General features: G+C 52.4%; 1 protein-coding gene across 11 annotated transcripts in view; it reads right to left on the reverse strand.

The window, feature by feature from the left end:
• Nucleotides 1-17,268, reverse strand: part of Hip1r (huntingtin interacting protein 1 related) — a 29,050-nt gene extending 11,782 nt beyond the window's left edge. For 5 of the 11 annotated variants that reach the window (XM_087579426.1, XM_087579425.1, XM_087579433.1 and 2 more), the window contains exons 1-5: nt 16,615-16,803; nt 1,951-2,014; nt 1,569-1,711; nt 1,282-1,338; nt 284-364 (exon numbers count right to left, since the gene is read on the reverse strand). In XM_087579426.1, coding sequence (XP_087435552.1) covers nt 284-364; nt 1,282-1,338; nt 1,569-1,711; nt 1,951-2,014; nt 16,615-16,707 — 438 coding nt within the window. In that variant the 5' untranslated portion in view covers nt 16,708-16,803. 11 annotated transcript variants of the gene reach the window in all.
• Nucleotides 17,269-21,126: the final 3,858 nt, after the last annotated feature.

The following is a 21,126-nucleotide window of genomic DNA, read 5'->3' on the forward strand; positions in this document are numbered from 1 at the left end:
GTGAGGGGCTGATAGGGTCCAGGACTGACAGACAGACAAGGCCCCCTGACCATGACTGACAGACAGGCAAGGCCCCCAGAGCACAGATGGCTGGCATCTGCACTGGATCTATGCAAACACCGAGATAGCCTGGCCGTCTCCTGTCAGCCATCCTAGCCTCCATGGCAAGTGGACAGACCACGGATGGACCAGATAGGTGCCACCCAAGCCCCTCTATGCCCCAGGATGTCACAGAGAGAAGAGGCCCCAGACCCTCAGTCCCATGATTTCTCGGGGAGACTACCTTAAGGTGGAAGGAGATTTTAGTCAGCAGCAGTTTGGTATAGATATTCACCAGGTGTCCATACTGGTCACGTAGGTGGCCCTGTGAGGATTGGAGCCCTGTGTGAGGTCACTGTCAAGAGCAGACCTAGGAATCCCAAGGACTGAGCAGGCGCCCAGACAGAGGAAAGGAGGTGGGAAGAGAAGAAGCAGGCCTTTCTTCCACAAATCAGTCTGTCACTCACTCACTCAACAAACACTTCCCGCGAGCCTTCGCCAACCTCATTACTCTGTCCCCTCCTAAATCTCAGTCCTTGTCCCTCTTGCCAGAGAAAAGCTTGTGAGAGGCAGAGAGAGCCCTTTGTCCAGGGCAACAGGCCAATTCTGAGCAGGGGCACTTTACTAAAGAGCTGGTAGCAGACAGGGGAGGTGCATTCTGGTCTCCACACAGCTTCCAGGCTCCCTCTTGCAAAAACCACCATGGTGTGTGGCCACGCCAGCAGGGCCTGTCTGCAGCAGGCACTGTGACGAATGCTGTTTTCCTTACATCAAAGGACATGGATAAGGCACAGTGGCTCTGGACGGGCAGTGCTCTGCCTCTGGGTCTGCTCCACCAGATCCATTCAGCTAAGCGCCCCGGGAGAGCTTGGAGAATGGGGCCTGAGGCCTCTGACTTCTGAGGATGTTAGAGTGAATCCAGACACAGGCAAATGCCTGGCAAATGCCTGGAAATTTCAAGTCTGTATGTAACACAGCTTCTATAGTTCAGGGTTCAAGTCTAGGGGACCCTGGGGGTCCCTGCTCTTCATACAGGCCTGAGGTTGCCACCTGTCTCAACTCAAGAGGACTAATGGGCTTGATTATGGAGCTGTTGGCTCATCCGCCTGCACCAGGCCTCAACAGCAACTTCACACTGAGGAGTACTCGGCCTCCACAGTACCCCCAAGGACAAGAGGAAAGAGAATCCCCAAATGCTGCCCTCAGCTCAATCATGTTGCCGGACACTGTCCCCATACCTACCCACAAGTCGCCAATCTCACGTATGTTGCTCCGGTACCGCTGGCAGTCATGCAGCACCTGCAGTCAGAGAAGGAGGGTGAGGACACAGAACCTGAGGGGTCCCTCCCAGCACAGGGCAGGACGGACAAGGTGGCAGGCACTGGGCAGGGTGTGCAGTCCACAGCTCGGGGGACAGATACAAGGACAGAGCTGCACACTTCCAGGGACACTGTGGCTGCTGTTAGCTGGAGGCATGGAGGCTTTACTCTTCTGAACCTGTAAGAGCCAGGGCTGTGGCCACTACTCACATTGGGGTGTCCATCTCGGAGGACTTTGTGAAGGACGTGACAGAATTTCCAACTGAGGATGGAGCTGCTGGGCAGCGGCAGGCCGATGGCATAGGACCAGAAGGTAAAGGCTCCTTTCTCATGGTGAGTGCCCAGAATGATACCTTAGAGGGTCAAGGCCAAGAGTAGGACAGACTGACATGGGCAGTTAGGTGTTCTGTAGACAGTTCCTCCCACTGGGCCCTTGAACTCTCTGCAGTTTCCTAAGTTCTCATTCAACCCAGGTCACAACAACTGGAGACCTTAGGCCGGTCACGCTCCCATCTCAGCACAGCCTGGGGTCAGGTCCACGCTCAGCCCAATCTCCTGACACCTCCCTAAGACCCAAGGGGCACAAGGATACGCCGGGCATGCTTCTCCTTCACTGGGGCCTCCTGGCTGTTGATGGCTTTGCTGATACTGATGGCCTATGAGAAATAACAGAGGAAGGATTAGACACCCATCCACAGCTGTCTGGAAAACACAACCCAAAGGAGAAGGGGCCACCAAGTCTGGTGGAAGACAAGTGCAGGGGCAGAAAGAGCATGGTTCCCTGATCCACCCTCTGGAGAAACTTCTCTTACGTGACCTACAGCTGGTGCTAATGTCACAAGTCACCGAGAGCTCCAGGCTCAGGAAGGGCAAGGCAGGGAGGCAAGCTGAGCTGTGGCTCAGAAAGTCATGTCTGATCTACCTCACATCATTCTCCTTGAAAAGTCCCCAGACTCCAGGAAGACGGGGTAAGGGCAGGGCCCGACATAGCATCCTCTGTCCAAGTTTCACACCAGGGAGAACAGTAGAGATCTGCCCTCTGGTCCAACAGAGCCCCTCGTCCTCAGTGCCACCCCCTCTTCCTGTCTGCCAGAGCCCACAGCAATGCCAGCTGAAATTCCAGCCAGCACCACGCAGAAACGAGGCCCTACCACTGGCTACACTTCCTAGGCACCGCTCATGCCACAGAGGACAGCTATGGCCCCCTGAGGATGGGGGAAGGGCAAGGAGGGCCTGCTTGCAGCCAATCGGTTGTCACTTGAGAAGGGAGCAGCCTCACACTGAAGGAATTCTCACCTCCACTGGACACATCTCATTCCCCCAGCTCAACACCTTCCAGTAAACCTCTGTTGAGGCAGGAGGCCAGGACACACAGAAAATACCATCCATTTACCCACTCCTCTGAGGCTCCACTGGCAGGGACAAGGGCAGGAGGTCAGATGAGTCTTCACAGGTCACCAGTGTTTGTGAACTGGAAAGAGCTTCCCAGGCCCCAGGCAGGAGGGTGGAATGGACTGTCAGGCACAGATCCAGAGGCCGGGGCATGCAACTGACCCAGAGCGAACTCACCGAGGTGAGCCACGGATACACTGGGCATGCACCTAGGGACACGGCAGGCCAGCAAGCGCTAGCCAGTGTGATAGCTTTTGTTATTCTATCTCCCAAAGGCCACCACGCACTCCTACTGCAGCACCTGAGCTGGTCAGGGCAGTGGATTCCAACAGTGGCTGCCTCAGCAACGCTCAACAGGCTGGCTCAACTTTCCTATCAGAGTAGCAGGCCTAGTGGGGTGCAGAGTCCCTTTCTGATGAGATGCATGAATCTGAGGACTGCCAGGGCTGGACCCTTCCCCCCACTGCCCAAGAGAGATGCACTGACCCCCTTTCACACACAAGGCCCACTGTGGGAAGCTCACTGAAATGTGAGGACCTGGAGCTGTAGCTAAGCCCTCCCACCTCTGGACTAGGGTCCTGAAGGAAAACAGGCAAGCTCTGTCTTCCCAGTACACAGAGCCTCAGGCTGCCAACCACCTGTTCTTATGTGTGTTGAGCCTGCATCCCCTGGCCTCCCCCAGGTCTCACTTTCCACACAAACACAGGGCGGCCAGCCAGCAGCTGTGGGGAGACTGCCACTCTGCACAGCAAGGGTATTTCACCTCTGCTGAGGGGACACGGCACAACAGTGGCCATGAGGGACAATCACAGAATGCCACCCATCTCCCAGAGGTGTCTGGGAGACAGTTACTATGTGATTTCCTATTTCTTAAAGGAAACTGAAGCTCAGAGAGATCCGGTGTCCTGTGTTCATTGTAATAAGGGCAGTAACAGGTCTGTTGGACTCCGTGCTGTGTTCTTACGGTGACCATGACACAGCTTCCTGGCACAGCTTTTCCCTGGCAGGGGTCACATGGGCTAGGCCATGCTCACAGCAAGGAGTGTCCGTACCATCTCTGGGCTGTGAAGCCACGACCTATGCCCCTGACCCCTCAATGGCTCTAATGAGGAATGCCACCTGGCCTAAAAGATTTCTGGCAAGAAGGGAGGGGACGGAGCTGCCCACGTGGCACAGATGAAGAGGACCTGGGAGGGGCTGAGACGTTTGAAGTATTGAGTCTGGGAATGGGCAGGAAGGAAGTCTCCTCCTCTGAGGAAAAGGGTTACCAAGAGGCCATGATGAACTTTTGAGACCCAGGCCTCCCTAGCCTACAGCAGAGTCTCTGCTTTTCTTTACTTTGAAGCAGAGACAAACAGAACAGCAGAGCCTGGAGCCTGGGAAGATGGCTCCTGGGTTAAGAGCACTGTCTGCTTTTCTAAAGACCCCAAATCCAATCCCCAGCAGCAATGTCAGGAGGCTCAGAGCCACCTGCAACTCCCGCTCCAGGAGGGTCAGACCAGCGGTCTCCGTGGGCACCGCCATCACATGTGCAGACGCATGCCCAGAATTGAAAACGGCAGGTGGTCTCTGTGGCCACCTTGGCCAGCAGAGTAATAATCCAAGGTGGGCAAGTTTGGTTCAACGTGACTCAGTAGACTCAGTAGCTGGTGTCTGACCCCTGAAAATCACTGCACATTAATTTGTGCGCATGTGTGTAGAAGTCAAAGAACAACTGAGGGAGCCTGTTCTCCTTCCACCATGCGGGTCCCAGGACCCAAACTCAGTTGTCACACTTGGTGGCATTACCCTTACCAGCTGAGCCATCTCAATAACCCTCAACCCCTACCCTTTTGATGTGTGTGTGTGTGTGTGTGTGTGTGTGTGTGTGTGTGATATATGTTCATATGATACATGAACTAAGCCATGAGGCTTAGTTTAAACTCACTGTGTAGCTGAGATTGAATTTGGACTCCTGATCCAAGAGCTGGGATTACAAGTGTGCATTATCATGCCTGAGAGAGCCCTGCTTTCTCAAACCCCCAATGTGTAACACTTAGCCCTTCCCATTGCCAGACCTGAGCCACAAGGACACACAGAACGCTGGGCCCCCTCAGCCCCACTTGTTGTTGTTTTTTTTTTGGTTCTTTTTTTTTTTTTCGGAGCTGGGGACCGAACCCAGGGCCTTGCGCTTCCTAGGTAAGCGCTCTACCACTGAGCTAAATCCCCAGCCCCCCACTTGTTGTTGTTGAACTAAGACAGGATCTCTGCTTAGTTCCCTCTGTTCTGAAACTTACTTCATAGACCAAGTTGGCTTTGAAACCAGATCTTCCTGCCTCTTCCTCCCAAGTCCTAGGATTAAAGGTGTGAGCCGCACGACTGGTTGTCCTTGGCCCTCTACTAATCGGATTTATGGTTCTCCAAATGTCCAGCTGGGAGTGTTACTTTCTCTCGTCACCTCATGGCGTGTGTGGCTGCTACTCCCAGCCTCACTCACAGTGCAGCAGTAAGGAGGCCATGAGGTACTGAGGAATGTGACCCGGGAGGGAGTGTGGCAGGGTCTTCTGTGGAGGGCCAGGGTGCCACCCATCCCTGAGCTGGCCACAAGGGATAGGACCGTGTCAGCTAGCCATCCTGTGCAGGCGCAGGCTGGCTCCCGGGAACACAGGCCCGTTGTGTACAGGGTGGGCAGATGTGTGGGGTGGCCAGCACCACACAAGGAGGCCCAGTGCTCACACAGTAGGCGTCTGTGGGTACTCCTGGCCCTTGCTCATCCTCCCAGGCGGCAGCAGCAGGCAGGGGTGATGCCCGCCCACCTCCCTTGTGAATTTCCCTTGGGGAGGTGACTGTGGGTCACATCTGAGCAGAGTGGGGTAGGAGCACTTGAGAACCTCCCTGTATGTGGAATGTCTGACAGACCCTGCAACACAGCTCTCTTGTGAAGCTAGAGTATGACACGGTCTGACGTCAGTGACGCTTGGGGTTCTGAAACCATGTCACCCCCACCCTCGCCTAGCAGGTGGGAAGCCACAGGGTGAAGGGGAAGTAGAGGGAATCCCCGGCCCTGAACACGGCCTTCCTGGCACATAGGAGTGGCCTCAGCTCCACTCAGGCAAAGGAGAAGGAGATCCCTACTGGCTTCTGAGGAGAGACCTCATGGAAGGGCAATCTCAAGATCAAGCCCAGAGCTGGAGAGACCCCACACCACTAAAGGATGTGGGTGCTTATCATACCCTAAATCCTGTCTGACTGCTCAGGAAGCCAAGAAGAGCCATTTCCATGCTACTGAGGGGTGAAGAGCAGGGCACTTGGGGAGCCCCTATGGAAGGCATCACTATCTACCTTTCCCCCTCTGAGAGAGCGTCTCGCATGAGCCCCGGCTGCTCACTGTATCGAGCAGGCTAGCTCTAAACGCACAGAGATTCACCTGTCTCGTCTCTCAAGTGCTGAGATTAACACCACCATGCTTGCCCTGTCTCCCCACTTCTTCGTAAACGAGAAGAGACCCTCTCAGTCTGCAAGGGGACGGTTCTGGAGGAAGCAGGGTAAGTGCAGCAGCAAGTTCCACGGCAGCCATGAGACGCCTGGGAGTGCTGGGGACCTGCAGGTGAGCAGACACAACAGAGTGGGCAGGTGACCGTTTGTAGAGATGGACCGCTGGGCAGTGCGGTGAGTCCACACCAGGCCCCAGCAGCCACCAGTCTGACAGGACAGTGTCAGCACCAGGAGGGGTTGACCCTCAGAGGGCAGAGGCTGAGAGGCTGAGGCGCAGCACTGCCACACAGGGCCATGGAAGGACAACACCATACAACCCTCCATACAGACTCCACAACTCCTGCAGGCTTGAAAAGCCCATAGCGTGCCCTAGGGCCAGCAGCTAGGTCTCAGTAACAACAATTCCATCAGTTTTACTGAGTTCATCCTTGTGCCAAGTGCTTGGCCGGGAATCTCATCAGGTCTTCAGGAGGAACCCCAAGAGTTCTCCAGACAAGGACAGTGATGCTTCAGCAGTCGACCAATGTCCTAAGAACAGGGCATGCTAAGTGTGTCGCTCTGAACAGGCCCGCCCTATGCACCCAGTATCACAGCAGGACCCGATCCTCTGTGGCCATGTCAACTCAAAGAGAACAGCACGGCATGGAGAGGCCCCATTCTGAGGTGCCCCAGAGCCACTCTGCCAACCCAACCATGGCTCCTCCACATCTCTGTGTGCTGTGCCTGATGTCCATACCATCCCGAGCCCCCCTTTTGCTGGGCCGCAGGTGCTGCTGTGTTCTGCATGAGGCCTCAGAGCTGATGGGACATGGCCGGATGCACAGCCCGGCCTCTCAGAGCGCCTTCTCTCTGTGAGCTCTGGTTCTCTCTAGGGACGGTTGAGGGAAATGTTTCCATGTAGGCAGTCTTCTAGCCTACACCAAAATCAGGCTACCTGGGCCCCAAGCACTGTGGACCTGTGCTGTAAGCCAGAACATGGATTCTGGACTGCGGAATGATTTAAGTCATAGGTGATGTAGGGCTGGCTTGGCTGGGAGGGCAGCTAGAGAGATGGCGCCAGGAGAGAGGCTCCCTCCAGCCCCCAGCTCAGACCCCTGCCTTGGTGCTATACTCTGACACTGGACCTGGCTTTCGCCTCCCCACCTTGGGTCCCATAGCAGCCTCCATCCTGGGCCCAGGTTGGAGCTCTGAGAAGGCCTCACAACAGCTCAGAGGAGCCCATGTCCTCAGGGTGCACCTGCCCTGCTTATCCACGACAACTGCATTCTTCTCTCTTCAGGGGAGAAATGATGCCATGAGGAGCCAAAGCTCAGGACAGACACCAGGACCAGGTTGAATAAGGGTTCCTAGGAGACCAATGCTGCCGACAGCCCTGGCCCATGACCTACAGGGGGCTCCTAGCAGCCGTCCTAGAGAGTCCTGTCTCAGTGGGAGGGTCTGGATGAGGAAGGAGACACTTCCAATGTGAGCACACGGAGGGAAGGTGTGCTGAGAGGCAGACTGTGCATCCAGCCATGTCCCATCAGCCCTAAGGCCTCATGCAGAACAGAGCAGCACCTGTGGCCCAGCAAAAGGGGGCTTAGGTGGTGTGGACATCAGGCACACGGAGGAGCAGAGGAGCCACGGTCGGGTTGGCAAGGTGGCTCCAGGGTGCCTCAGACGATGCATACAGTGTTCGCACAGGTTCTGCAACCCACAGCCCAGTGTGCATGGAATAAATGTAGACTAGGATCACCGCGCTCTTCCAGGAGCCCACACGCCCAAGACAAGAGGCTCTTTTCCAACAGGACCTCTGGGGCTGGCTGCAGCCCCCAAACCTCCTCACCCAGAGCCCTCAGCTGGCTGCCCCTGACATACAGGCAGATGCTGCTTTAGAAACTTCCCATGCCTCAACTTTAGCTCCTCCCCAACTGTGAAGCAGGAAACTCCAGGCCTCCTGAGTGAAGACTTGGCAGCTCAGGCTTGGGTGATATATGGACAGGACCCTGTCTAGCATACAGAGGCCTTCGGCTCCATCCCCAGCCCCTTTATGATCTTTATGCCATTTTTATGATCCTCCCTCAACTGCCTCCTGGCCCTTATGGAGCCAGACCCCCTCACAGGCCTCCGGGTGGCCTGCCACAGCCACCCTGACTGGAGCAGCTGCCTCCTGAGATAAAACATCCTGGATGCTTTTGTTTTTGAGACAGAATCTGACTATGACTGGCCTGGAACTCAGAGTTCCTTCCCCAGCTTCCTCCCAGTGCTGGTATTAAAGGTGTGTGCCCCTGTACCTGGCTGTGTCCTGTTTGAGTCCATTTGTAGTGTCTGTCATCTGAAGTGTTAGTTTATCACTTACACGGTCTCCAAATCCTTGAGACACCCACCCATGATGTCACACTCGACTGGACCAAATGCCAATTAAAATATTCAAAGAGTAAAGTCTGCATTTGGATGGCCCACATGTAGGCTTTGTCCTTCTCGTTATCCCCCGAGCAACAGAGGGTAACAGTTCATGTGTATGGAATTGATAATGTAGTGAGTGGGAACGTGGTTTAAATTATGTGAGTGGCTGTGTATGAACCACATGTGAATCCTGTACCATTTATACAAGGCACTTGAACATCCATGGGTAATGATTTGTTTGTTGTTTTGAGACAATGTAGACCAGACTAGCAAAGAACTCAGAGATCTGCTTCCTGGGTTAGTATTAAAGATGTGTAACGCCATATCTTTGGATCACAGTATTTTCAGAGGTCCTGGACCCAATTCCCTACACAGTGGGGAGTGGCTATACATCTTCCCCTCCGTAGCATTTCCAGGACAGTCAATAAGTCTTTATTGGACACATGTGAGAGGGGCCACTTGAGGCACAAGAGCTCTTTCAAGACGTAAGCACTGGTGACTTCAGGCGGTGTCTTTCCTCAGCTAATAACTGAGCCACTAGAGACATTTATTAAGGTAGCTATTAAATAATTTCTATTTTTAAAATCATCCTGAAGTGAAGGGACTGAAGCCTCCTGTGTGGGCATCACGAGGCTGTACAGCAGCAGTTGGCAGCGACAGACAGGTCCCCCAAACGCCCAGGCTCAGAGCTGTTGGCAGGGTGGTGGGTTATTTTGCTCTGTGATTCCAAAGACTGGCTTGGAGGACAGAGTGCTCTCATTCAAACACTTTTGCTACCTCAAAGGCCATTGATGACCACAAACACAGGAGTTCTGTAGCCGAGGAGGCTAAGATGGGGCCATATGCAAAGCAGCGCAGAGGCCCAAGGCTGAATCATTTCAGCAGACAGGAAGTCAGCAATCAACTGGCCCTGGTCCATCCAACTGCATCCCTCTTCATTCGGGTCTCCTGTCCCCATCATCCCACCACTGAGGAAGTGCAAGCATTAGTCTGTGACAGTCCACACCTCAAGGACGGCATGAAACCCCTAAGAACCTGTCCTGTGGCCACTACTGACAAATTCGCAGCCCAGCCCACTGCCACCCCAACTCCAGACTTTGTGGGTGGAATACGGAGTAGAAACACGCGGTCCTGAGTCACACCTCCGCTGTGCCAGAATCTAGATGGACAGGGAGGCAGCTGGGTGGTTTCGTTCCTGAGGTATTAGTGATGTCATCACAGACCTGTCTGTCCCACAAGCCAGAGGACTGAGTCACACCCAGGCACATGAACCTATTGCGGTTCAAGGCATATGTTTACCCAGCAAGAAGGAGAAAAAGTCCTGCTGGCACTAATGTCTTCCATGGGCTCAGCCCAGTATGGTGCTGTGGGCCATCCAGGCCAGGATGAGAGGCAGCCGGAGAATGGCAACTAGGGTAAGGCTTGCCGGTTCTCAGGGTGCCCTTACTATGGGCCCTTCTGTATAGCCCTAAGGAGGGCACACAGTCCTCACTTGAGGACCTTGGGGACAGTAGGTGGGCATATCTGAATGACAGCAAGCCCTAGATAGAAACATACCCAACCCCACAGCTGCCCACGTCCTCCTGCCCTGCAGGCCGGCTGTTGTGTCAGAGTCACTCTACCACCCTTCCTCTGGAAGCCAAGTCAAACTGGCGGATCAATAGGGAAGGACAAGAAACAGAGATTTACTAAATGTGGCCACACTGGGAAGGAGGCCAGAGATCTAGTGACCCCTTAAATTCACCTGCTAAGCAGACCCTATGAGGATGCCCACCACTGATCCCCTGACTGGATCTCACAAGTTCCCCTTCCTGCTCCCAGCCCTTTCCTTCTTCCAGTGTGAGATTCCTGAGGAAACTCCCATCTCTTGGGGTCCATTGTTTTCACAGTCCAAGCCTAGAGGTGTGTCTTTCTAGAGAACACCAGTTCTCAACTTGTGGGCCCCAACCCCTTTCGGGGGACAAGCGATCCTCTGACAGGGTTACATATCAGATATTCTGCATAGCAGATATTTATATTACAATTCACAGCAGTAGCAGAATTAGTTATAAAGTAACAAGGTTGGGGTCAGCACACGAGGAACCGTATCAAACAGTGACGGCATTAGGAGGGCGGAGAACCGCTGCTCTAGAATTTCTGCCAGGCCACTTAGAGCTAAAGACACAGTGCGCGCTGCCATCAGAAGCAGGGAGATACGGGAAGAAAAGCTTGGGCACAGGACGCTCGAGGCCATCATCTACCAAGTGATAATCCAGGCATCCCTGAAATAAATAGGGGTTCCCAGGTGGAGAAGGGGGAGCACAGCCGACCAGTACAGCAGGCCTGCCAGGCATCAGGTTAGCCAGCTGAGTTTCCCGGTCCCTTGCCAATCAGGCCGTCACGCTACCCCACAGGGTTTCCACTCACGGTCAGGACCCAGCTGCTGGGATCAAGTGGCCGGCTGGGCTGGGTTTCATTCACAGGCTCCTGTACAGCATGGCTGGACAGTGGCCTCAGAGCTGGGTCAGGAAGGAGCGTCTTCCCCATTTAGAAGGGTCAGGTCTGCAGGGAGTGCTAAGGTGCCTCTACCCCATACTCCCTGGAATCCCGATGGCAGACCACATCACCAGACGTGAGCTGGGTAGTGTACGGGAGGTGTCCACCTGACACTCGTCCTCGAAGGGACGGTGCCCAGTGGGCCACCCTCCAGATGCTCCGCCCAGCTCTGCTCCTTAGTGCAGCAGCCTGGCTCGGCTGTCCCTCTCCACGGCTGTCTATACTCAGGACATGGGAACACCTTCTATATCTCCTTCAGTCCTGCCTGCTTTTCTGCAGTCTAACCACTAACACCCCTGCAAATACCTACAGCTACCCTCCTGGGCCAGGGCCATGTTATTATTACTGCCTCGAAAATCGGGAAACTGGAACAGGTGGTAGTGACATATGCCTCCAGCACTCAGGAGGCAGAGGCAGGCAGATCTCTGAGTTTGAGGCCAGCCTAGTCTACAGAGTGAGTTCTAGGACCGGCAGGAATACACAGAAACCCTGTATAGAAAAAAGGGAGGTGGGGTGGGAAACTGAGGCACAGGGCAACAACAGAGCCAGGCCTGACCCAGGTTCCTAACTGCTCAGTACACTTGCCTTAGCTGGCACTTCCCTCCCCATGGGGGTACAAAGGTGACTTTCCCCCTTCTACTGTGTACCCCAATTCTGCAGGACTAGGTCAAGGGATGTCATCAGTGTGTCCCACAGGTGCACAGAAGCAAAGGCAGGAAGGAGGTGAAGCATGGGCAGCCCAGTTCCACCCCAGCCTGGACAACCAGTGATCTGGAAGAGGAGACATCAGAATTCTGGCATCCTAGGAGTCAGGCCCCAATCCTCCTTAAGGGTAGCTTCGGAAGTGTGTGAGCCCAGACTATTCTTCCCTTTCTGACAGGGACCTCGGCTTTGCCTCCTGTCATCCAGCCAGCTGTTGTGACACAGGCCTATGCCTGCTCCTGGGGACACAGTGGAGGCAGGACAGACCACATCAGCCCTCAAGAATTCTGAGATAACAGCTAGGCAGAGTTGGGGGTTAGGGCTCTTCTCCAACTCTGGGGCTGGGGAGTTTTTCCTATTATTGTCAATATTTTGAGCGTGCAAGCATGCGGTAACATGTTATAATTATACTCTTGCCCCTTTGCAGTGCTTGGAATCAAACTGGAGTTTCTTCCATGGAGGCAAGCACTCTGATGCTGAGCCTCCAGGAGACACGCCCTGAGCTATAAGCAGACTGCTCTCAGACCAGAGACTAGGGCAGGTTGCGGACACCTGCGTGCTCCTGTGGCTGCCTCTGATACGTAGGTAGGTCCTGAGAACCACCTGGCTGAGGAAATTCCACACAAAACCAACGCCTGGGGCTCTGCCCCAACCAAATTGCCATCTGCCTGAGGTCTGCACTGCTCACACCTGCACTGTCCACAGGCAGCTGCTGAACGTCCCCAAGGTGGAGACTCCTCGGAGAAGCAAAAAAAAACGAGAACTATCCGGCTCATACTTAACAGTGCTCCAGTGGTGAGAGGGATTTATTCAAAGACATGCTGATGAGGTCAAAGATACAATCGGAATTAACTTCACCTGCCTGTTTGCTTTTTCTAGGAGCCAGTAGATGATCTGAATGTTACACATGTGGCCCCACTTCCCCACCTCGTGGCTGTGCTACTGTATCCAGAGGTCAGGACTGGTAATAAATGTTCACCTTTACAAGGGCCTGGCTCCTGGGGGGGGGGGGTGCCCACCTGTGTTACTGACCTGAGAACAGGAAGAAGTATTCCCACCTGCTGCTGCCCCAGGGCTGGCTCACCCTTTCACCTCTGAAGCCCATGCTGGCCTGGGTTTAACCCAGCCCTATGATTAAAGGGTTTCTCTTGGCCTGACCTGAGAGAAGGTCCCTCCCCTCTGTCTCTGCATGTTGTGGGTAAATCAGAGGCTCAGAGAAGCAACAAAAAGGGCAACTGTGCTTTCCCACAGAAAGGAAGATACAGGGGTACAGGGGTTGGGGATTTAGCTCAGTGGTAGAGCGCTTGCCTAGCGAGCGCAAGGCCCTGGGTTCGGTCCCCAGCTCCGAAAAAAAAAAGAAAGGAAGATACAATCGGTATGTTCATGGCTTCTAGCTGCACAGTGTGCTTCAAAGATGGCTGACCTCTTTAATAGAGGTCCTAGATTTTGAACTTTGCGGGTCGAGGGAGTGAAGAATGGTAGGCCAACTGTTCGCTGAGACCCTACTATATGCTGCACACTACTTATGTGTACTGGGTTGGGTGTATTATCCCCTGTTGCTGCTGTAACAAATGGCTAGTTTTAGTGCTCTAAAACAGCACTGATACGTCTTACAGTTCTTCCTGTGGGCCACAAGCTTGGGATGTTTTATTGCCCATGCTGGCCTTGTAGCTAAGGATGGCTTTGAACTTCCAAGTTCTTGCCTCTGCTCCCAAATCCTGGGATTACAGGTGTGTGCCACCATGATGGGTTTACGTGATCTGGGGAGCAAATTCGAGGGTTCAGGCAGCCACTGGACTCCACTCCCAGCCCCTGGGATGGGCACTGAGGCGCTAAGAACTGTAGGGCTGGGTTTCCTTGGGCAGAAATCTGTTCCCTTGTTCTCAGCTTATGAAGGATGGCGTTATTCCTTAGTGTTGGCTCCTTAGCATCTGCCCCGTGGCCAGTGGGGTTTCACCTCCACTCATTGTAACCACTTGCCTCTCTGCTTCCCTCATCTACATTTAGGGACCCTGTTATGCAGGGCCCACCTGGTGACTCATTAAAACCTCCCACCTCGAGGTCCATGGATGAGCAACTTGATTCCATCTGCAATCTGAATTACGCAAATAACACACTTAGAGTTAGGCTGTGGTCATCCTTGCAGGGACATGACTCAACCTACCTCACAGTACCTCAGAGTACACTCTTCCAGAAACACAGAACTATCCCTGTTTTCTGCAAAAGAAGCAGGCTCTACAATTGAGTAACCTGCCCACCACAAGGTGAACACAGATGTGAGCTCAGGTCTACCCTGTCCACAAGTGTGATCCATGAAGCCACGATGTCTTTTTTCCCAAAGGTATAGTATTCCGAATACAGGTACAATGAGTCGTGTAGCATTTTATAATCAATTTGAAAAGGGGTCTTATCAACGAAGGGACTAAAGTCACGGGGCAGGACGGACTGCCTCTGGGACACTGTCTCGCACGCCACTGGGGTCAGAAGCTCATAATTGAAGCGCCAGCTGCCAGAAGGAAGCATGACTGCCTCCCTCCACACTCCTGAGAGGTAACCACAGAGCTCTCTGCAAAACAGGGCGTGTCCTGTCCACAGAGCAAACATGTAAGCATTCCTCTTCCTCCTGGCCCCAGGAGCCCAAGAGGAGAGGCTGGCAAGCTTCGAGGACCTCAAATCTAAGCTACTCCACGGACACCAGCCTGCCACCATCAATGTCAAGGCAGGAGGTGTGTTCCAAAGGGAGGCAGGTCCCAGGACTGGATGTGCTATTTTCTGTCCCAAAGGAGACACGGAGGCAGTAAACCAGGGCTCTCTAGGACTTTCTTGCAAGGAGTCTGCCTGGCAGCTTGCTAGATATTTCTGGGAATGATCTAATTAAATATTAACTACTTGCAAAACTATGTTCTTAGGTCCCTCACTAAGTCACTGTGAAGACAGGCATACCTAGATGCTGGCTTCAAACTCTCTCTTCTATGAAAAAGTTGCTCTGGAGTGGGCGAGTCCTGTGAGACTCCTCAGTTATGTTTCATGAATGACCCTTTTCATCCCTCAAAACCTCAGGGAGGGCAGGCAAGATGGCTCAGCAGGCAAAGGCGCCTGCCGACTTACCTGACAACCTGGGTTTGATTGCTGGAACTAATATGGGGAAAGGGGAGAACTCCTGTAAGCTGTCCTCTAACTTCCACACATACACATGATAAATAAATAAACATGGTAGGAGTTTTAAAAGTGGGCAAGACAAGTCAAAAGAATTACCTTATTTACAAACCAACTACCAAAACACATGTGGTCCTGTATCAGAGACTGTCCCTTTGACATTCAGGAAGATTGCCCTTGACATAATCATTTAAGCAGGAGATCAATGAACTTGACCTTTAAAATCCCATTTCCTCTTCCTGCAGCTATCAGAGCTTTCTCTGCACCTGCTTAAAAGCAGGGGGGCAGAGGGGGAGATTCTAAAACTCATTGAATAAATCAAGCTCTTGACAACAACCAGATTCTCCCCTGCCAACTGTATTTTTTCTCTAGGCTCTTCGAGTTTACTAGCACAATTAATTATGTATTAATGACTTCACATCAAACGCCATGTTTGATTTTATGGTGGGTGATCCAGGCAGGACCAGATGGAGATCACACAGATAAATTAATCATTTGCGGCTAGGTTGGTACTGGCACTTGGCACGCTCTGAGCCCCTTCGTCCTGAAGTCTATCTCTTTCTCTACCCATCAGGAGCACAAAGGTTAGACCTCGCATTTTGTTATTTCAAAACGAAAGCTAGTAGAGACTGCTTGTGCTAACTTGTTTTGAAAGCAACTGCAGGAGTCCTTGCTCTCTGCTCTGACCAAAGGGGAAGGAACTCACCAGCGGCACCCACAAATGCAAATGTCCCCAACCTGCTTCAGATACAGGTGGGAGGAGTCTTTGGCTTCCTTTATTGCTAAAGCTTAAAAAAAAAAAAGCAGCCATTTCGGTCTTGGCTGACTTAGTCTAACAAATAAGTAGTGACAGCCCCCGTTCCCCACCCCCACTAGTCCACCCAAGCCTTAAGAACAGGGCAGAGTTTGTAAAACAAAAAGGAGGGAGACAGACGTGTTGGTGGACGTCTATATTATCAGCAATTAGGAGGTGCAAACAGGAAGATGAGGATTTTGAGGATAGCGTGGGCTACATGAGACCCATCTTTAAAAGACAAAAAAAAAAAAAAAAAAAAAAGAACCCAAAGCAACACCTGCACAGTGGGTCCCCAGAACCCATGCATGAATGAATGCTCATCAGAGCCATTATTTAATTTTCCACGCCACCGTCTCAGGTCGGGCCCTCTCCTGGGAGAGAGGCGCGTGGGAGCGCAGGAAGGAGCCTGGGAAGTTTCCGTCTGTCAGGCGCCGGTGTTTAACAAGGGGGTGGCAGCCTATTTATAAGTGGGCCCCCGCGCGGGCAAACAAGTCTGGCGACATACGTGAAACTTTTCACCCAGCAGATAATAAGATACTGTCTGGCCGCGGAAACGGCTCGGGAGCGAAGGGAGCCAGGAGCTTCCCTGGGAAGGCGGCAGGGAGCTGAGGGCGCCCCGGGCCCCGCGCGGCCGTGCGCACCTGGGCCGCGTCCGCATCCCCGAGCCCAGCCGGGCTGTTGCGCGGCTTCCGGTCACCTGCGCCGCCCGGGCCGCGGAGCCCGCAACCGTTCACGCAGGGCCGAGCGCACCGAGGGCCGCCGCCGCCGCCACCACCACCGCCCGCCCGCCCTGCCCGTGCCCGTGCCCGCGCTCGCCTGCGTCTTGTCGAACTGCTCGCGCTCGGCCTCTAGGCTATGGCCCGGCCTGCGGCTCAGCACCCGCGCCGGCACATTCTTGATGCTGTTCATGCTGCCGCCGACCCTGTCCCGGCCCGGCTCCGCGCGAATGAGGCGTCACCGACCGGCTCGAGCCTAGGCACCCAGAGGCCGCGCGCCGCGCCGCACGGGGAGGAGCCGCTGCCCCTCCCGCCAGTCACTCCGGCTGTCCAACCGACGCCCCGCCCTCTCCGGCTTCGAACGCTCCGCCCCTCGCCCCCGCCGGGTCCCCAGGACTCCCGGCGTGCCCCGCCCACTGCATCCCCTGATCAACCCTAGGGCGCCGTGGTCTCCTAGGACTCCCAGGACACCTTGCTATACAACCCTCTGTCACCCAGGACGCTGTGCCCTGCTGCACCCTTCCAGTCCCCCAGGACGCCTTAACCAGCACCCTTCTGGTTCCCCCGGGACTCCCTGAACCCCAAGACCCTGCATCCTTCGTGCCCCTTGCACACCTGTCCCTGTCTCCTGGCAAAAACTCCAGCTCTCCCAAACACACCCTCCCCCTAATTCTGACAGATCAAATACAAAACAAATACACACTTAGCTTGACTTAAATACCTTCTTACCTTCTCCCCAGACAAAGGAAAGATCAGTTGTCCCTCCCCTTCCTCTCGTTGGGTCTTTACACCTGTAGGGGGAAAACTGGAACAAATCGAGTCTTGCCTCCTTGAGACTAGTCAATAGCCACAAAATAGGTTTCTTTAGTCTTTTGTTGGGAACCCAGCCATCTCTCCAAGTCTTTGTTTTTTTGAGATGACGTACCAGCTACCTAAGATAGGAAATGCTGTCTTGAGTTAGACACCTGACTGTCTATCTCCCAGGTTAGGTGAAGCTCTCTGAGGACTCAGAAGGACACTTTCTTTCCCATTGCTCATTCCTCGCTGTGTTGACATCCACTCAACATTTCAGAGTTGGACAAGGCTGCCTTCGCCACTAAGAGATTAGCCATGCTTTTATCTAATACCAATCAATGAAAAAGCTTCTTTGCCAAAATACCAGTAGAGTAACGACGACAGCTGATACTGAAAACCTATTTGCCAGGTACCAGGCTAAACCCCTTATACGTATTATCTTGTCCCTAATCCTCGGCAATTCACTAAATAGCCATGGTCAAAAAAGACACAAAAGGGCTGTTTTGCTCTGTGCCAGCTGTTTCTCAGACTCTTTTTCTCACATAGGACAAAAACCAGTTATCCTGTGATTTTCATACAAAAGGCCAGCCCCAACTGGGTATAGAACATATACTACAGTGGCCTGTCATTATCGAAAGTCCCCATTCTTTTTAGTCAATAGAGCTATTACTGTGCTCAGCATTCAGTCAGCAGGATCCCAGTTAATCTTAAAAGTTTTGGTGTTATTTTTGCAGACCAAGGGGAAAGACCTTGAGCCCAGGTCCACACAACTGCAAAATGATGCCTTCAGGATGTGGTCTCAGATCTGCCAGGTTTCACGCTGCTGGGCTCTGACAAGGCACACTATTGACTTGTTGATGATACTGGAGTCTCTCTATGGCTTCTACAAGTAATGTATCTGAGGTCAAGGCTACCTTGTGTTACCCAGCTTTCTGCTTCCCGTGCCTACCAGAGCACCTGGTACACGGCTATGGTTTTTAAAATGGTTGTGAGGGACAACGATTTGGGTAAGTAAAAGTCTTTGCTGCCAAGCTTGATGTCCTGAGTTCAATGTCTGGGACCCACATGGTGGGAGAGAGAAATGATTCCTGCGTGTTGTCCTCTGACCTTTAATTCAAGCTGCGGCACACACACATACACATACACAAAATAAACACATGAATAAAATTTAATTGACAAAACGAGTGTGAAGGTCAGCATGGGACCTTTAATCCCAGCATTTTCAAGGCACAGGCAGGTGGCCTCTGTGGATATGAGGTGGACCCAGTTTTTGGGTTTTTTTTTTTTTTTTTTTTTTTTTTTTTTTTGGAGCTGGGGACCAAACCCAGGGCCTTGTGCTTGCTAGGCAAGCGCTCTACCACTGAGCTAAATCCCCAACCCCGTGGACCCAGTTTATATAGTGAGTAAAAAAGGATTGGTGTATAAAGTGAGGGTTTTGAAAGAATAAACCAGCCCCACAGAGCGGAGATCAGAGTGAAGACTTTACTGTTAGTGTATGTTATAAACTGGCATTTCTGGGGGAACAAAGATAGAAACTCCACTGCCTCATTACAGTCTATCCCCAGACATTTCAGCAGAGGGGTCTGGCTATCACTAACTGGCTATGATCCCCCTCAGCATCTCAGTAAGGATGCCCTTTTTTTTCCTCCTCTTCTTCTTTTTCTTTTTTCTTTTTTTCAGAGCTGGGGACCGAACCCAGGGCCTTGTGCTTGCTAGGCAAGCGCTCTACCACTGAGCTAAATCCCCAACCCCAAGGATGCCCTTTTGGTAAACTGTAATCTTTATTCAATCGTCTTCCAGGGGAACACAAATTATACCCTGTCTGGGAGAACTCAGGAAAACAGCAATGTTTTTTGGGGCTCACTGAAAAAGACTGTATGCTGTAGTAGTTACTGCCTCACGGACACACAGGCACCATCCGCCCAGCCCCTCTACAGTCAGTTCCAACTTACGCCATCCTGGATTTTCAAGTCTGCACATGCATCATGCTTCTTCCAGAGCCTCAGGGACCTTGCACATGCTGTCACTATACCTGGAATTCTCTTCCTGTTGGCCTGGTTGGGTGTCTGCTTACCTTGCTCTTGGTTTAGATGCTACTTCTCTAAGGAGCTTCCCCGATGCCTCCACCCTGACCTATGTCTCAGTGTTTCAACATTCTACTTTGTAACACCAGTCTACAGAGGGATTGCTTAAGGTCTGTGTTCCAGATTAGGATGCAAGCAGGGATTCCCAGTTATCTCCCATGGCCTCCAAAGCTCCCTGGGGTACGTGTCTGCCATCTTGGTTGACTCTGTCCCTCAGGGTATGGGGATTACTGACTAGAATCATTCTCCTGGAGGCTTAAGTGGTGGGTCTTCCTGCAATGTGCTGTACCAAAATCACACCAACTGTCTTAAGGGGAAGAAAGCTACAGGCATACTCAAGCAAGAGGCTTACAAATCAGGGACATAGAAGAAACAAACACTATGGGTCACTGTTCAGCGTGTGACAAGGCTTCCATGACAGGGCTCTCGCCCTTGGCCTCATATCACAGTCTCAGTTCTAAGTATTCTCTTGGAACTTTCTGGGTAAAACTGTTTTAAGTGTTTACGCATAATCTTGATTCAGAATTTCTCTTGGAGGGGGTGTTTCTATTTCTGTTTAAAAGGTCTGTTCACGAGTTCTAAAAATACCCTGTATCAGTCTTTTCCAATGCTGAGATCATTTCTGGCAGGGGAATTATAATTCAGTTGCCTCCTGATACGTTGGTCTTAGGGATGACAATGACAAAATGCAAATCCTAAAGGCTAGCTTATCTTGCAACTCTTTGCAACACACATAAGGAATTGCTCTGATATAAAAATGACATGTCAAGACAAGAGAAGTGGATCATATTTAAGTTTGCCATTCTGAATTTCATATTAATTCATAATAATCTTGTTGGGTCAGAAGAGGTTTGTTGGTGACATACGGGTGGTAGACTCCTGTCATCCCAGCACTGGAGAAGCTGAGGCAGGGGGAATCATAACTTTGAGCCAGCCTGGAATAGACAGGTGTTATAGATATTTCAAGCCTATGAAATAAAAGTAGACTTAGCTATAAAATAATGTATTTCAAACCCTGTTCTACCCTGCGTTTTCCTATGGAGCATCTGATTGGCGTTCCCTGTCAGCAGGCAAGTGGAGAAGCAGCTATGAGCCTAGCACACAGCGCAGGAAAAGTTTACTGTCTGGATTCTCAGTGTGGAGCCTGGCCTCTCCAAGGGCATTGTGGGCTTGCCACTTGGCAGGCGCTGGTTCAGAATCAGCTCCACATTCTTAGTCTGGCTCGGCACAACCAGTCTGAAGAGAAACCAAGCATTTATAGAGGGTGCCAGCCTCACCCAGTTTCTTTTCAGCACCCTTACAAAGGTGAGCTCAACAGGCGTCCCTGCTCATGAAAGTCATCTGGGAGGAAACCCTGAGGCCTCTAACAAAGCAGCATTGACCCAGCACAATGGAGCCTTGGTCTGCAGTGCTTAGGGACTGCAAGGCTCTTTCCTGAGACACTCACTTGCCTGGATGCATTTAAACTTCCTTGTTAGCCTGCCGGCGGCGGTGCGTATCTTTGATCCCTGCACTCAGGAGGCAGAAGCAAGCAGAGTTCTGTGAGTCTGGCCAGCCTGGTCTACAGGGCTAGTTCCAGGACAGCCAGGGCTACACAGAGACACCCTGTCTGGAAAAGCCAAAAAGATTACATACATACATACATACATACATACATACATACATGCATACATATATACATACATACCTTCCTTGCTTTGGTTCTGTATAGTAAAAGGAAACCAAATAAAATA

The sequence above is a fragment of the Rattus norvegicus genome, chromosome 12, assembly GCF_021556685.1.
Source record: "Rattus norvegicus strain SHRSP/BbbUtx chromosome 12, alternate assembly SHRSP_T2T, whole genome shotgun sequence".
Classification (NCBI taxonomy): domain Eukaryota; kingdom Metazoa; phylum Chordata; class Mammalia; order Rodentia; family Muridae; genus Rattus; species Rattus norvegicus.